This window comes from Arachis hypogaea, chromosome 12, assembly GCF_003086295.3.
Source record: "Arachis hypogaea cultivar Tifrunner chromosome 12, arahy.Tifrunner.gnm2.J5K5, whole genome shotgun sequence".
NCBI classification, from domain to species: Eukaryota; Viridiplantae; Streptophyta; class Magnoliopsida; order Fabales; family Fabaceae; genus Arachis; species Arachis hypogaea.
In genome coordinates, this window is record NC_092047.1 from 5,850,823 (window position 1) to 5,867,951 (window position 17,129).

Here is a 17,129-nt window from a genome sequence, read left to right on the forward strand (position 1 = left end):
AGTTTGTTATTAGTCAATAGATATAAAAAATGACATTCGAATCTTTAACACTTGTTTAAGCGGACAAGTGAACCGACCACTTGACGAACCCTTAGGAATCGTAATTCTTTTTTTTGGTAGAGTAATCGTAATTATTTATTTTTTTTTTTTTTGGTAGCTATAATCGTAATTATTTAATAAGTAAAAACTAACCCTTTGTTAGTTTCATAATGAATAACATTTTTTTTTTTCGGACCTGAATAACATTCTTTTTATATTGACCGTGAATAAATAGCCTTCAATTCTTGGGCCGAAAGCCTATAATAAATTCCTCTACTTTTGGTCCAGTTCCAACTCAAAACTCAGCTCGTTTTCTCTCCTTTGTTTTTTCAAAACTTCTAATGTTTTTGTTTGGATATTTCTTATCTCTTTTATGTTTGGGTCTGGACTGACTTGTGTTTAGTTCCGAAATTACCCCTATACTGTATTTTTGGGGTTAAAGACTCATATAAGGAGACCCAATTATATGTTGTCCAAAAAGACCAATTCAAGTAAAGAGGAAGTCATAGTATATACATAGCTTTTGCTTAGTTTTTTTTTTTTTTGTGTTTGTTTTTGGGCCTCTAACCTTTTTTTTTTCAATATAAACATTTTCTCCGAATTCCGAAAATCATACAACCTTAGTTAATGAAAACATCTTCTGCTTTCATCCCTCTCATTCTCTTTCTCTTGAAACACTTACATATATAGACCCCAAAAAATTAAATCTATGATTACGATACATATCTACTTATCAACCATGTATTGCTGAGAAGTTAATCTTCCAATCACTATCATATCATATAAGATCGAATAGCAATAAAATATCACAACAATGTTTGTGAAAATATCCCGTACTAGTAGAATTACAAAAAGAAAAAAAAAATTAAAAAGAAAAAAGTAAAAGTATGTATATTTGATTTTAAAAAGAAAAAATTATATATATATTTTCCTATCATAGAATTTAAGTAGAGTAAAGAACCCAATGTTGACCGTCGATTTTAATCTTAAGACCATTGACTTTTGCAAATAAGTCAACGGCTCTTCTAACACCTCTATTATCCGCCGCAGTAAAATAATCATGGCCGAATATAATTCCGCCGGGTCGGAGGATTCGATACCCACGGGTTATATCCGACCAAGCAGAGAAGAAGTCATGACCCGCATCTATTTCTACGAGATCCGCATACACGCCCCATTCACATAGCTTTATTAGTGCTGACCCGCTTGAAAAAGGTACGGGTAAAATTGACCCGGTTTTGTTAAAATTTACCGCGTTCATTAAAAACTGGTAATACAGCAAAACGTCACCGTTTACCATCGGGATTTTACTGAACCGGTCTCTGAACCCGGCCCAACCGCGAAAATCATCGATGCACAGAATCTGAGTCGAGAGGCCGAGTCGCTGAGTCAACTCGGCCATGTGTATCGCCGACGCGCCTAAGAACGTGCCAACCTCGACGATGACGCGTGGCTTCACGCGCCTTATGAGATTCTCAAATACGGCACCGTTTGAGCCCCATCCTTTGATCTTCGTCGTTCGCCGGAGAAGAGGAGCGGCGTGCGGCGGCGGGAAGTTGCTGAATGGTGACGTACCGTTGAAGAGACGGTCGACGAGAGTACGTCTAACGAGTTCCGGTGAGATCGGATCAGCGCATCGAGTCGTGACTCGGAACGAGTCGAGCTCTGTGGAGTTGACTGTTACTCGAATAACAGAGTTGGAAGTTGAGTCAAAATCAGGAGAAGGAAAAACGGCATTTAACGGCGTTGACGACGCAAACGGCGGTGCTTGCTGTTGCGGTGGTTGTGATGACGTGGCAGAGGGAGCGGAGAGGTAACCTAAGGCGTAAGTTAGCAGAAGAAAGATAAAATACGCCGCGGGCTTTGCTGTTCTGAGGAGTGAAGAGAGTAGTCTCTTATTATTGTTGTGTTGTTCGGTTTTCATGATTTAATTGAAGTTTGTGAGAATTGTTATAGTAAGGTCTTATTTGTTGAATCTGTGAAGAATAAGGAAAGAAACATAGGAATCTACGACGGTGTTGTTGTTGTCGTCGTTGTTGTGAGTAGCGACAACTATTGAGAGTTTGAGACCACAAAAAAGAACGATGAAGATGGAAGATATAGGTAAGTACTGATTACTGAAGTTGAAGGTAGTTATTCAAATTCTTTCTTTTGTGTCAGCGAATGGTAGAGATCAGATTTCTTTTGCTGTTTTGGATTTTTATTTATTCTGGTTAATTTGCATGGATTTGACCATTTAAAAATTAAATTAGGTGGGGGGTAATGAGTAATGCCGTATATGGTTGGAATTAATTATATAGTTATGATTATGATATAGTTTTGATTTTGGAAAAAGATTTTATTTTAATTTGTATGATTATGATACAGTCCTGTTTCCATATTTTTCCTTAGAATATGTAAATGAACATATATGTAGTATTCTATTGTTTTAAATTTTCACTATAGAGTTAGGCATATTTGAGATAGAATAAATAAAGGAAAGTAGTTGGTGAATGTGACTGTATTTATCTTTCACCTAGATGCTCTATTTGAATTTTTCTTTTTTTTGGAAAAAGAAAATGCATTTATGCATTGGCCTTTTCTTTATCTAATGTGAAATATTTAAAACTTTTCTAAATAACAACGTCTTTACTAAAAAGTTGGATGAATTCAAATATATGAATTATATTAGATTTTATTATATTTAGATAAATCAATTATAATCTTAACTGAAAGTGATTGTAACTGTAACTGATTGAATAATAAAATATTAAATTTTAAATTTAATCTTAGCTAAACAAAATAACAAATTTAAACTAATAACAAATTTATTATATATCTTTAATACTAAATACAAAATAATTGAATGTACACAAAATTTAATTTATTAATTTATCTAATTTACTAATTTGAATATAGTCCTTATTATTATTTCTTTCAGTTACGTATAGTTCATTTGTTTTATAAAATAAATTAATGAAACTGATTAAGCAATCAAAAGAATTAAAATATGAAGAATATCCCCCCCCCCTATCTCTCTCTCTCTTGAATTTAGTTAATGAAAATGAAATAAATAATATATTATATTATACAATTAAAAAAAATGCAGGCCAAAAGGCGATAGAAATAGAGTACAATATAAGCATTTGGAAATATGTACCAACCTATGCATTCTATTCTCCAGAAATTAAAAAAAAAAAAAAAAACTCATATAACAGTTTTAGAGATGTTCAAATTCAAACCGATCTAAATTAAACAGTTCATCTAATTTGATCCAAATCGAAAACAAATTAAAACTGCACTAATTCGAATTTGATTGGATTTTATTTTTTGTAAACTACTGAATCGAATTGAATTTCAAATTTATTTTTTATAATCGATCCAATCCAATCCAAACCACACAAGCTATCATGTATTATAAAATTATTATTTTATTATTATATTTACAATTATACTTATAATATTTTTAATTTATTATATATTTTTATGTATTATTATTTAATAAATATTTTATGTTTAAAATGTTATTTATTTAATTTTAATTAACCTATAATTTTATTTCTATTATTATGTTATCGTTAATTTTTTAAGATATTATTAAAACTTGTTATGTCATTGTTAATTATTTAAAATTTGATATTAAAATTTGTTATGTATATTTAATTTTTTTAGTTTACAAAATCGTAAATTCAATTCAATTCAAACTCTTTAAAATTGGATAAGATAGGATCGAATTTTTTTTTTAAATCATCTAATCCAAATTGTATTTTGTCCAAATTGCATTGCCAACACTCTTAACCAGCTCATCTTTAATTTGTCTTCCATCCCAAAAATAAAGCACATAAGACTTTGAGTATGAAAGAGGCAAGTCGAAGCTATTATCTCAATATATATCACATTGTAGCTACGTATCCCTCACCCTAGCTAATATATAAATCAACTTTTAATTAATTAATATTAACCAATTTTTTACTTTATTGTAGATTAATGTTTTTAATGCCTTTTTTTTTTGGGAAGATGAGAGTTTAAAATTTAGAGTTTATAATTTATGATTAAAAAGATCGATAGATATTGACTGAAAAAAAAAATTGTTGATATATAATAGTTTTTTTTAACTATTTTTAACATGACATGCTCATGGACTCTCATAATAATAAATTTGCCGTTGATTTAATCATTTATTAATTATTCACTCTTGATCCTGTTTAATATTGGTTTGCTCTTTTTAAAACTCTTGTACTTCCTCTACTTTTCTAAATAATTGTACACTTCGAAAATTTAGTTTGTTCACAAATAGTTATTTGTTTGGAAAATTGAAAAATTTATCCAATCCTTTATTTTTTTTCAACCATACCTCTAAGAATTACATAACTAGTAATGAATTAAAAAAATATTAATTGGATGTAAAAGAGAAGAAATATAAAAAAATTAATTTAAGATAATTCTATAAAATACTTCTCAATTGTTTTCTTAATCTAGGCAGGGGATGGTAAAATTCTGCGAGATGACTTGCGACTGCGGGGACTGCCTCAAATGGGGATCTGACTGTGGAAAATTTTTTCTGCGGGAATAGAGATGGGAGACAAAATTTTTCCGAGACAAGCGCGAGGACCTGAGCGGGGATCCCTGCCCCATCCCCGCTAATCTCCGAAATTCATAAATTTACTGAATTGTCCTTAATAGTTTATTTCTCATATATGTGTTTTAGTCATTTCACACACACACACACATATATATAAACCCAAAACTCTTAATCCTCATTTGCATAACCCTTCTTCAATTAAGAGATCCCTAATACTGTTCATACTCCATCCAACTTCCAACCTCTCTGCAGCCACTCCCTCGCCACTCTCCCTTCTCACCGCCATCACCTTCATTGCATCGTGCTCTCTATTTATGGCGTCCCTTTCTGTAATTATGTCGTTGTGTCCATTTTCCTCTCTGTTGTCGCGTCTCCCACCCCGTCTACTGCTCTGTCCTCTAGTTTGCCGTTGCGTCCCCCCACTACGTCATTTTGAAAGAAGTCATCATCTTGTCGTTTAGATTTTTTGTATAAAATCTTGCTATTTTTGTGTAGGATGGATACTTATAGCTCTATTCATATGGAAATTAATAATTAGTTAGAACTATCAGATAAATGGGGAATAGGGTCCCCGCGAAGAATGGGGATGGGGAGCAATATTCTCCCACGACGAAAAACGGAAGCGGGAACGGGAAGCAAATCTAGGAGCGAAGATAGGAGTAGAGAGGCATCTCCCGCCCCCGCCCTGCCCTGTTGACATCCCTAAATCTAGGTGAAGATTTAACAATGAATATTATTTGAAAACAGAAAGAGTGCATAATAGATGAGGTTCACTTGTTTTAGCAATTAATTTGTGGATAAACTATATTTTTTATCTCAAATATTTGTGATTTTTTAAAAATATTTTTAATATTTACTTTTTTTTTAACTTAATTCTTAATATTTTTGGTTTATTTTAAAATTATCCCTTACTGTTAATTTTATATCTAAAATATTAGATACAAAATTAAAAATATTTAAAAATAGTTTTGATAAATCTAAAATATTAGAAATAAAATGGGTTAAGTACTGAAATCGTCCCTAAGGTCTAGGGTGAAAATCAAAATCGTCCCCGACCTTTTTTTGTTATTAAAATCATCCTCAACGTTACAAAACGTTATAAAATCATCCTTTTCCACTTCAATTTTATTTTTTTTACCATATTACCCTTCATTATTAATAAAAATAATTAAAAATAATATTAAAAAAATTAAAACAAACTCCCCCCACCCCTCTCAACCCTCACCCCTTCCCCCTCCGGTAACTCCCTCACCCCTCACCCCCATCCCTCACCCCCTCACCCACTTCCTCACCCCCTCACCCCACTCCCGTAACCCCACTCCCCCTCACCCCACGTGTGCCCAACACCGGAGCCCGCAACACCGCCGCCAATGCTGCCTCCGTCCGCCACCACGCCCGGGAAGGCCCAACCGCCTCTCCCCATCCCCATCCCAAATCCAACATCTTCGAGGCCAGGCCCAAGACCAAGCCCGAACCCACCCAGAGCCAGAAACCCACCAGGACCCTGCTGTGTGTTGCTCAGCAACGAAGTGAAGCTCCCACCGCACAAGCTCACGTTATTACCCTTTGCTTCACCATCCATCGAACTGCACGGGTGCTCCGGGGTGGTTGTTCCCGGCCACGGGAACCATGGTGAGCGGGGTCACAGAAGAAACCGAGGTGACGGCCGCACCCGCGGAAGAGGAGGTTGTGGCGGTGGAGGCTGAAGGAACGGTGCGAGAGCGCTTGGCGTTTTTACGGCTTCCACCGCCGACGGGGATGTCACGGAGAGTGCCGCCGTGGGTCCAGTAGCGGCGGCAGGACTTGCAGAAGTGGCGAGGCTGAGAGAAGTTGTAGTTGTTGTAGTAGCAGAACTTGGTATTAGTAGAGTCGCATGGAGGGCACGGCAGGTGCTCTTGCTCGGCCGGCGGTGGGGCTAGGGAAGTGTTGTGAAGCTTGGCTGATCGACGGCTTTCGCCAGAGTCGGAGGAGGGCATGGCGTTGTGAAATGGGGTGAAGGTAGAAATAGTATATAGTTGAAATTGTATGGGTGAGGGAGTGGGTGAGGGGGTGAGGGGTGAGGGATGAGGGGTAGGGGGTGAGGGAGTTACGGGAGGGGGGAGAGGGGTGGGGGGAGGGGGAGGTTTATTTTAATTTTTTAATATTATTTTTAATTATTTTTATTAATAATGAAGGGTAATATGGTAAAAAAAATAAAATTGAAGTGGAAAAGGACGATTTTATAACGTTTTGTAACGTTGAGGATGATTTTAATAACAAAAAAAGGTCGGGGACGATTTTGATTTTCACCCCAGACCTTAGGGACGATTTCAATACTTAACCCAAATAAAATTAAATAAATAAAAATATTATAGATAAAGTTAAATAAAATTAATTGTTAGGAATATTTTTTTTTAAAAATCATAGATATAAAAAAGTATAATTTAATTTCATAATAAGTAGTAAGCACTTGTAATTTTAATCTAAGTCAAACACTTTTTTTTTTTTTTGTAAAAGATAGGGGTCAATGACCCTAAACAGAAAAAACAAACTAAACAAAAAAAAATTAGAAAACATTCCTAATTCTAAAACAACTATAGCTATCAAAAGATAAGGCAAGAGATATATTGGAGGGAGGAATATCGAATAAATGAAGACTTAAGGGTAAGTCCTGTCCATTCTTTGTAAGTTGATTAGCGATCAAATTAGCTTCCCTCAAGGTATGACGCCAAAAGATCTGCAGAATGCTATTAGCAAGAACTTTGATATCTTTCACAAGGGGGTTACAAGGGTGAAGAGGAGGATATCCTTTAGAGATGAATTTAATAACTATGGCTGAGTCAGATTCTACAATGAAATGGTTATACTTCTTTGCTGATGCAATTTGCAAGCCTCTAATTATTGCCCAGAGCTCCGCATGCATGATGGAGCAGCTGCCCAGATTACAAGAAAAACCATTGATAAATCTTCCAAAATTGTCTCAAAAAATGCCGCCACAAGCTGCACTTCTTTTTTGGGCAAAAAGGAGCTATCAACGTTTACTTTTATCCAATGATTCGGAGGGGTAATTAGCTAATTAGGATATTATGAGAAGATTAGTGCGTATTCTTTGAAATAATCCTCAAGTCCAGTAGTTTGGTAATTTCCATGATCCACATTTTGATTGACTCCACAACTACCAAGGAAGAGGTGCCAGCTCCTTCTTCAAAGACCAATTTATTACGTTAGTATCATAAAGAGGATATAGTCACTCCAAACATAGTGTTCCAATTAGTTTGATGAGATAGATTTTACAAAAGCCACTCCCAGATATTCAGGTTAAAGAAGTTTTGAATTTTCTAGTTGGCTTGTAAGAGATTCCAAATGATAGTTGTAGAGGAATAATTGCAGAAAACATATAGAGCATCTTCAGTAACAAAGTTACATCAATAGTTAAGTGTCTTCTTTTCCGTTTTGCATTCGTCAGAATAGCTTCATGAACAACCAGCCAGATAAATGATCAAATTCTTTTGGGGCCATTCCACTTCCAAGCAAGCTTGAAAAGACGATCTGCAGTTCCTATATTATTTTAGAGAGAAGAATATGGTGATTTCATATTTAAAGTGCCATCCAATGAAGCTGCCCAAGCAATCTAGTCTTGACCTTTCTCCGGGGATGGTGGAAAAATGGTTAGAATTCTATTCACCACTAGATCCGGAAGCCATCTTCGAAGTTTATCGACATCCCACTCACCTGAAACTAAAAGAAAGTCCATTAGTCCATCATTTGAATTGTAAGGCTGACTTACCTAGGCAACATAATTGTTGAGAGGACCGAGTCTTGGCACACATTGGTGGTTCTAAAAGTTTATATTGTTCCCATCACCAATGTTCCAAATAGAATTCCTTTGAACATTAGACCAAGAAGCACACACTCCTTTTTAGATATTTGATTGTTTATTCTTTCTTTTCACTCTTGGGAGAAGGTCGCTTCCACAATTATATTTTGATTAGAGGACTTTGACCCAGAGTGCATCTCTTTTTTCTATAAGGCTCTAGCCAATTTTTATCATGAAGGCATGGTTAAACTCTTTGGCATGCCAGATACCAAGCCCACCATTAGTATTAGGTTGACTGATTGTCTTCCAGTTGAGGAGATGAAATTTCTGCGAATGATATTTCTCCCCAAAGGAAGCTCCTGCATTTACAGTCAATAAGATTACAAGTAGATGCAGGAAGAATAGAAGTTTGCATAGTATAAGTAGGAATAGAGAAAAGAATAAATTTTACCAGAGTTGTTCTTTCTGCAAAAGATAGAGTGAAAGCTTTCCATCCATTCAGCCTAGAGTTGAGTTTGCCAATAATCTCATTGTAGGTGTTGCAGTTGGTTCTTGTGTGAAGAAGGGAGACTCCGATATATTTTCCAAGATCATTCGTTCTTGTGAAATAGAGTGTTTCACTAATCTCCTCCTAACATTGTTGCCCATATTATTGGAAAAGAAAATTTGGGTCTTATCATTATTTACTTTCTGCCCGGAACTTGTGCAAAATTTCTCAGGTATCTTGTTGATAATCTCTGCTTGGTCCATGCTAGCTTCAGCAAAGAGAATGAGATCATCTACGAAGCAAAGGTGGGATAGATCGGGGTTATCCCAGTTAAGTCGTATGGGCTTCCAAAAGTGGTTTTTCACAGCTGCACTGATAAGTTGGGTGAGACGCTCCATACAAAGAACAAAAATATAAGACAATAGGGGTTTTCCTTGCTGAATACCTCTGGAAGGAAGAAATTCATCCAAGGTTTCACCATTCCATAAGACCTCCACCTTGGCTGTGGAAATGCACGTACAGATCAAATTAATAAAGTGAGTAGGGAGTCCGATGTCAACCAGCGTATCTTTTATAAAACTCCATTTGAGCATGTCGTAAGCTTTTTTCAAGTCGATTTTTATATCCATCCAACCTTTGTTTCCTTTCTTTGTCCTCATGGAATGAATTACTTCCTGCGTAATGATAATGTTGTCAGAACTTTGTCTACCAGAAATAAAGCTATATTGGGTGGGTTTAACAAGATTTTCTATAACCATTCTCAATCGCTTAGCAAGGATCTTGGAGACCACTTTGTATGAAATGTTGCATAAGCTTATAGGTATCATGTGTTTTAGCTTGAGACTGACTCTACCTTTGCAATTAAAGTGATAAGCGTTTCATTAACCTCGCTAATTTTACAAGGTTGAAGAAAAATAGCTTTCGCCAGATTACATAGGTCAGGACCAACTTTATCACATTGATTATGATAGAAAATGGCATGTATACCATCTCTATTTGGTGCTTTCAAACCACTAATACTAAAAGTAGAATTCTTAATTTCCAAGGCAAATATATTATTCCCAATATTGATTAGCTCATCATGAGAAAGAGTAGGAAAGTTACCATGGAGAATATATGGACAATCAGAAAGGTCATCCTTGTATAACTCAGAATAGAAATTTGTCACCATATTTTCAAGAGCATCATCATCTGAGATCCAATTTTCATTACTATCTTGAAGAGAAGTCATTTTGTTTCTCCTTCTAGCCATAGTGATATTGTAGAAGTACTTGGTATTTCTGTCACTCAAATTAATCTATTTGCACCGAGATATCTGTAACCATAACATCTCTTCTTGAATAAGTATCTCTTCATACTCCCTCCAAAGATCTTTCTGGAGTTTCTCCAAGAAGATATTATTTCCAATAGGATTCATGTTAGCTGTAATTTCTTGCAATCTTCTTATGATTTGGTTTTTTCTTTTGAAAATATTACCAAACACCCTATAATTCCAGTCCTTCAAAGCATTTTGAAAAGCAACCATACCCATATTCCAAAACCCCTGTATAACCCAATTATTATTGATAAGGTTCCCAAAATTAGGATGAGTAAGCCATGCGGCAGTGAATCTAAATGGTCTCATTCTTCTGTTAGTCGGCATCGAAGACGAGAACTAAAGGCACAGGAGAAAGTGGTCGGACTTGAACATGGGAAGGTGTATTATCCTAGCTTCTGGAAAGGTAATATTCCAGTCCAAATTACCCAGACCCCTATCAAGTCGTTCCATCAAATTACCTCTTCTCCAGGTAAAAGGCCAACCGAAGTAGCCGAGGTCCATTAATCTGCAATAAAAAATGAAAGTTTGAAAATCTTCGCAAGCACCTCTATCGTTATTTTCGGTACCTCCTTTATATTCATACTCGTGGAGCAAATCGTTGAAGTTACCCAAGGCACGCCAAGGCAGATAAGTATTTAAACTAAAGGCTCTGAGAGTTTTCCAAAGAATTTTTTGATTAGCGCTCTATGGACTTCCATAGCAAGCTGTTAACAACCAGGAAGTTGAAACACCATAGTAACCATCATATGAACAAACTAATGATTATGAAAAATAATGTCCACCTTCCAAATGCCAGGATCTGAGAGGCACCTTATATCTCCTAAGTAGCCTCTTACTTCCTCGATAAAATTAGCGTCAAAATCCAAATTTCCCCAAACAGCCCTATTTCTGGTATTCTTTTTTTATATCCTTAATCAAAGAAATAAACGTTTTACCTCCAGCACCCTGCAGCTCTAGATTATCATATTCATTGGACACAACGATGAGATAGATTAGATCACCAGACCTAAGATCAAGTATGGGAATTAGCCCCTTCCCCAAAATCGGTATCTTGGTTGGGGGATAGAACCTATTTTCTGCTTCAGATCCTTGCCAGCCACAAAATCCCTCTTTTTTCATCAGGTGGTTTGTTGGGAACCGGCACAATACCACTTGTCAGAGGCATAGGGTTACTGGTAATAGAAGATTTCTGATTGAGAAAGTTGTTATTAACAACATGATTTTCAAGCACACAACCAGCAATTATCTTTGCTTCAAAAGCATCACGTTCCTGCAGTTGTATCCGCCTCATATATTCAAGCATTTTCCATTCCATAGCAGAAGAGTTCGGATTTTTATGATCGGTCTTATCTCCTAGTTCAAATTAATGGAATCGTCTTTGGAGGAAGTGTTTTTTTCTCCTGCCTTAGTTGGCTTCATGATCTTTAGTTTCCTTTGATAATGGGCCCAAGTTTTGCATTAGTGGGCCTTTTTTATTTTAGGAATTTTTCCCAACTCCATGTTTAAGGGCTTTTTTCACAACTTGATTTGATGGCCCAGGTTCCTTAACAGGCTCACTCCTCATAGGATTAATATTCATGCATATGTTGTGGTGGGGCTCCTCATGCCTATTTGTGTTAGGTGTAGTATCTAATGTTTTCTCAAATAAGATATTATATCTTGATCCACTTTTCATATTTTGCTCAAGATTAATACGAGAACCTTCCTTGTTAATGTTTTAATATTTCCTAAATCGTGTAAACCCCGATTAATTAGTAGATAATTAGTCAATAAATTAGTTTTTAATAAAAAAGATTATAAATGTAAAAATTATATCAAATTAGGATAGAGCTCGTCGAAACGAGAATTTTGACACCAATTTCGAAGAAAACGGCCCAAGATTGGACTAAACGGACCGAACCGGTTGAACTGGGCCCGTGGGACCAACCGGACCAACCCATTACATGAGCTTAAAAGCTCATTTCTTTCTTCCAATGCAGCAGAAGCACAACGTAACAGGGGGAGGGAGAAGAGAAATGTACCGAAACCCCTGCGTCAACTCCCGAACGCCGTAACTTCTTCGTCCGAGCTCCGATCGCCGCACCGTTTGCGGCCACGCGTCCACCTCGTCGAGCTCTACATTTCTACCGGAACAATTTCTTTGGTAAGCCACTAATCACTTCCAGCCATTCTTTTCCCCCAATTTTCAAATAATTGGAAGAGATGTTGAATTCCTTTGATTTCTGATATTTTAGGATCTAATTAACTTGAGGAAAATATTTACTCTTGCTTATGTGAAGCTTGGGTAAGGTGAGGATACCATAATTCTATTTTAATTTTACTGAATTTGAGCTTTGAGTATTAAATTGGGTATATATATGTTATAAATGTGTATTAGGTTGTGAATAAATAATTGGAGCTCGAAATTGTGAATACTGGAACTTGGAGGAAGCGGATTAGTTGAGGTTTTGAGGGCTGTGTTCTTTAGAAAAAATTATCTTGGAATAATACTTGGGAATCGGCTAAGGTATGGTTTAGGTTTCTTGCATTTAATATATAATGTTCTGTGAAAACTTAGGCTAGATGACCATAGGAAAAGTTGGAATGCAGGTGTATGTTTAATGTTTAGTAATTTTTTGATGAATATATTTGGTTGAAGTTTATTGGATAATTAGTTATTAATTTTGGATGGTGAATGTTGTTATGTTAATTTGGAGAGAATTATGGTTGAATGTTATTATTGATGAACATGGTTGGTTTGGTGTTTGTTGATTAACTAATGATTTGATGAATTATTGATTTGAGGTATAACTATTATGGAGGTTGTTGTGATAATGAGGTATTTTATGTTAGAAGCCTAGGATTAGTGAACTATGATCCTTAGTTGAATTTTGGTTGTTGGATTTGAATATTGTTTGAGTATAACTGTTTGTTGAGTTAAGAAATTAATTAATAGAATTGATGATGACAAACATTTAATTAGTGGGCTAATCACCAAATTAATTTGGATTATTTTTGATAAGTGATGCAGGCTAAAAACAAGTGTTGCAGCAGCCAAACATCAAACAAAAGATATATGCTAATGGGCTGAATGGTAAGTGAAAATAAAGACAAGCCCGAGTCATTCATCTCAAGCAAAAATTCTTCAAAGAAGCAAGGCAAGGCACCAACGGGTTGTTTAATGGAAAACCAATCCAAGCCCGTATCCATCCCACAAAGCTTCTCTTGTAAGATTGAAGTCTTCTTTCTTTCAAAGTGCAACATTCATCTCTATATGACCAAGTCAAATCAGCCTCAGAAAAGTAAGAAAGAGAAAGAGAGAAAGAGCTTCTTCACCAAGATAGTCACCAAAGAAGCAAGAAAGAGAAACTAAGCTTGAAAGGCAGAAGTCATCTCAATAAATCCAAACCAAATCAAGCTTAGGTTATAGGTAAATATTTTCCTCATACATGCAACTCGGTTACATCTCTTCTTCCCAACTCTCTGCTCTATTCGAAATGGGATACAAGGGAAAGAGGATTTCTGTTCTTCCCTGCTGTGTATCTACGGTCTTAAACAAGACTTGGGGACCAAGTTGGTTTTCAAGGGCTCAGATCAAGTTGACCTTTGGAAGATTTCTATGGTTGCTGTTTCATGGCTTTCGGTCAAGATGAGGAAGTCATAAGCAAAGTTTCTACTCTAAGGTTTAATGTGAAAAAGTGAATCTGTGGGTTGGTGAAGCTCAAGGCTCAAGGTGTTGACCTTGGAAGAAGAACCCAGCAACATGCAAGGAGATAAAAGAAGTTTGCTGCTCATTCAGAAAGTAAGGAGAAAAAACCAGAGTTTATGAGTTGTGTTCTGAAGAAGTTCCTCTACTTGGATAATGCTTTCTTTCAAAGAAGCATTCGGCCAATACTGAAGAACTGTATCTGAGGTTTGCGAATCTGATTTTGCACATAGCAAAGAGGCTGCTGATGAAGTCAATCTCCTTCATGTTTTACTGATTGTAATGTACTTTTCTAAGTTTATCTTTCTGTAATTTCTTGTGAGAAAAGGCATTGTGAGAAAGCTCAAGTAAAAGCCATGAGTGGAAAAAGGCTGAGAGAAACACTTGAGAGAAAAGCCTAGAGTTATTTTCAGATTTCTTTAGGTATGTTTATGTCTTGTATCTTGTACCTGTAAGGTATCCCTTTTTTAGTTGGGTTAGCACTAAGAGTGATTAGTTAGGTATTAGCATAGCTAATGTCAAGTTAGGTTAGAACTTGAGTGTGAAAGGATTGGGTCAATCCTGTGAAATTGATGTATGTAATACTGTTAACTATAGTGAAATTCTTCCATATTTGTGGAGGAGACTGGATGTAAGTTGCATAGCACAAGGCAACCGAACTAAGATACATGCTGGTGTTAGCTTTTCTCTTCTCTACTGAGTTATGTTTTTTGATATTCATGAGACAAAAATAAATTGTCTCATAAATTTCCGCTGCTGAGTTCAAACAAAACCTGAATTGAAAGTTTGTTTTAAAAGGGTAATAACAGCAATTAAGAGGAAGGCATAGATTCAACCCCCTTCTCTAAGCCTACCACAACCTTCAATTGGTATCACGGTCTCAAGAATCAAGCTTAACCGCTTGGAGCAAAGATCCAATGGCGAACAACTTGGGCACAACCACAGTTGCCTACACCCTCACTGAAGGCCAGTCAAACAACCGGCCACCTTTCTTCAACGAGAAGAACTACTCCTACTGGAAAGAAAGGATAAGGATTTTCATCCAATCCATTGACTACAACATATGGAAGATTGTTGTGAGCGGTCCCAAGATTCCAACAAAAACAAGTGCTAATGGAGTGGTGACTCCAAAAGAAGAAGCTGAATGGAATGAAGATGATAAGAAGAAGATAGAGCTGAATGCCAAAGCCATCAACCTTCTTCACTGTGCTATCAGCTTTGAAGAGTACCGGAAGGTGTCTAGATGCAAGACAGCCAAAGAAATCTGGGAAAAACTCTAGGTTACACATGAAGGCACTAAACAAGTCAAAGAAACGAGGATTGATATGCTGCGAAAAGAGTACGAGATGTTTAGCATGAAGGATGGAGAAAGCATTGATGAAGCGTTTGAGAGATTCTCAATCATAATCAACAACCTTGATGCTATGGGTACAAACTATACAGAACAAACCTTGGTGAGAAAACTCCTTAGAAGCCTCACAAAAGAATGGGAAACCACTGCCACTGTCCTAACCGAAAGTAACAACCTAAGTCCCATAACCTATGATGAGCTGAGAGGAAAACTCCTTGCTAATGAAGCTACACACACAAACACAGACTCAAAGAAAAAGGGAATAGCCCTCAAGTCACAAATAGAACCAAAAGAGAGTGAGTCTAGTGATGGTATTTCAGATGACGAGCTTTTGTTTTTTGCTAGGAGATTTAGAAGGATGATGAAGAACAAGGGCAAATACAAGGGTTCAAGTTCAAAGGAACACAAGATCGACTTGAGCAAGGTGACGTGCCATCACTGCAAGGAGGCTGGACACTTCAAGCTAAACTGTCCAAAGCTCAAAAAGGAGGACAAAGGAAAGAAGGAAAGGAAGAGAGTACTCATAGCAGCTTAGGAGGATCTTGAGAATGACTCAAATGAAGAAGAAGAATCTGAAGGAGATGACAAAGACTGCTTCATGGCTGGAAACAACAATCTTGATGAGGTAAACTATTATGATTTGACCATTGAGGATTTGCATGCTATTATTGATGATCTCACTTTAAACACATCAAAACTGCTTGATAAATACAATGAATGCAGATCTGAAAGAGATGTGTTAAGAGATGAAAATGATTTTTTAAAAGAAAAAGTGAAGGAAATTGAATGTGCTTTGGACATCATTGAAGAAAACAGATTTCTAAAATCTGAACTTGAAAAATTAAAAGGAAAGCACATTGTGGATCCTTCTCATGAGTTAATTGCTGAAAATGAAAGATTAAATGATATGATTAAAAGACTGAATGGTGACTTAGCAAAATTTGCTCAAGGTTCTAGCAACTTGGACAAATTACTTGCAAGTCAAAGACCATTGTTTGAAAAATCTGGTTTAGGCTACATAGCTAAGGAAGATGCAGTTTCTAATACTTCCTCTATAAAATTTGTGGCTTCTTCATCAAATACCAAATCCATACCAAGCAAATCAGGTATCGGATATGTTTCAACTTGTGAAGAAAAATTTGATGAAGCATACACAAGTGAAACTGAGCCTTCACCAAGAACTGATCCGAGTTCAAACCGGCCAGGTTTGGGTTACATTTCGAAAAATGAGGCTGTTTTCAAGAAACCACCATTTTACAACAAAACCTCATATTTGAAAGGTAAAAATGTTCAAAGAAATTCTGGTGAAAATGCTTTTGCAAAGAGGAACAACTTTAATAAAAATCAGTTTGTCATAAGAAATGCATCTCCTCCAAAAACCAGAAAATTTCAACACTTTAATCATTTCAAGCAATATAACTCACCTCAATTTCAGCGACACACATCTGAAAATCATTGTGTCAATTGCAAGAAATTTGGTCACTCATATGAACAATGTTTCATTGAAAAAAGAGTTGTTGGAAATTAAGTTTACAATGTTGTCTATGATTTCAATGCACTTGGGCAACCAAGATGGATTAACTTCAAAGGATCCAAATTAATTTGGATACCTAAGGCTACTTGAAACTCATCTTGCAGATTTGCCTAGCATCCAAGAACAAAAAGGACATGTGGTACATGAATAGTGGATGTTCAAGGCACATGACTGGAAGGTCAACCTACTTCATCAAACTAAATAAGTATGATGGAGGTTTTGTGACCTTTGGAGATGATGGTAAAGGTAAAATCATTGCTGTTGGAAAAGTAGGTAATGAGCAATCTACTTTCATTGATGATGTACTTTTGGTATGTGGTTTAAAGCACAATCTTTTGAGTATAAGTCAGCTGTGTGA

The 17,129-nt window shown here is 36.1% G+C and overlaps 1 protein-coding gene, 1 long non-coding RNA gene and 1 pseudogene across 2 annotated transcripts; 1 reads left to right on the top strand and 2 right to left on the bottom strand.

The window, feature by feature from the left end:
• Window positions 1-783: 783 nt before the first annotated feature.
• Window positions 784-2,656, bottom strand: LOC112726564 (uncharacterized). Its single transcript, XM_025775993.3, has one exon. The coding sequence runs from the start codon at window positions 1,961-1,963 to the stop codon at window positions 983-985; it is 981 nt and encodes a 326-aa protein (XP_025631778.1). The 5' UTR covers window positions 1,964-2,656; the 3' UTR covers window positions 784-982.
• Window positions 2,657-5,888: 3,232 nt separating this feature from the next.
• Window positions 5,889-6,618, bottom strand: LOC112729559 (dof zinc finger protein DOF3.4-like; annotated as a pseudogene).
• A 5,563-nt stretch (window positions 6,619-12,181) lies between these two features.
• On the top strand, window positions 12,182-14,553 carry LOC140176947 (uncharacterized). The gene is made up of 4 exons (XR_011868205.1): window positions 12,182-12,344; window positions 12,436-12,490; window positions 12,579-12,707; window positions 13,204-14,553. It is a non-coding gene; the product is annotated as an uncharacterized lncRNA (long non-coding RNA).
• Window positions 14,554-17,129: the final 2,576 nt, after the last annotated feature.

Bases quoted from the DNA above. Each gene is read 5' to 3' on its own strand.
- LOC112726564 (XM_025775993.3), bottom strand. From the start codon at position 1,963: ATGAAAACCGAACAACACAACAATAATAAGAGACTACTCTCTTCACTC.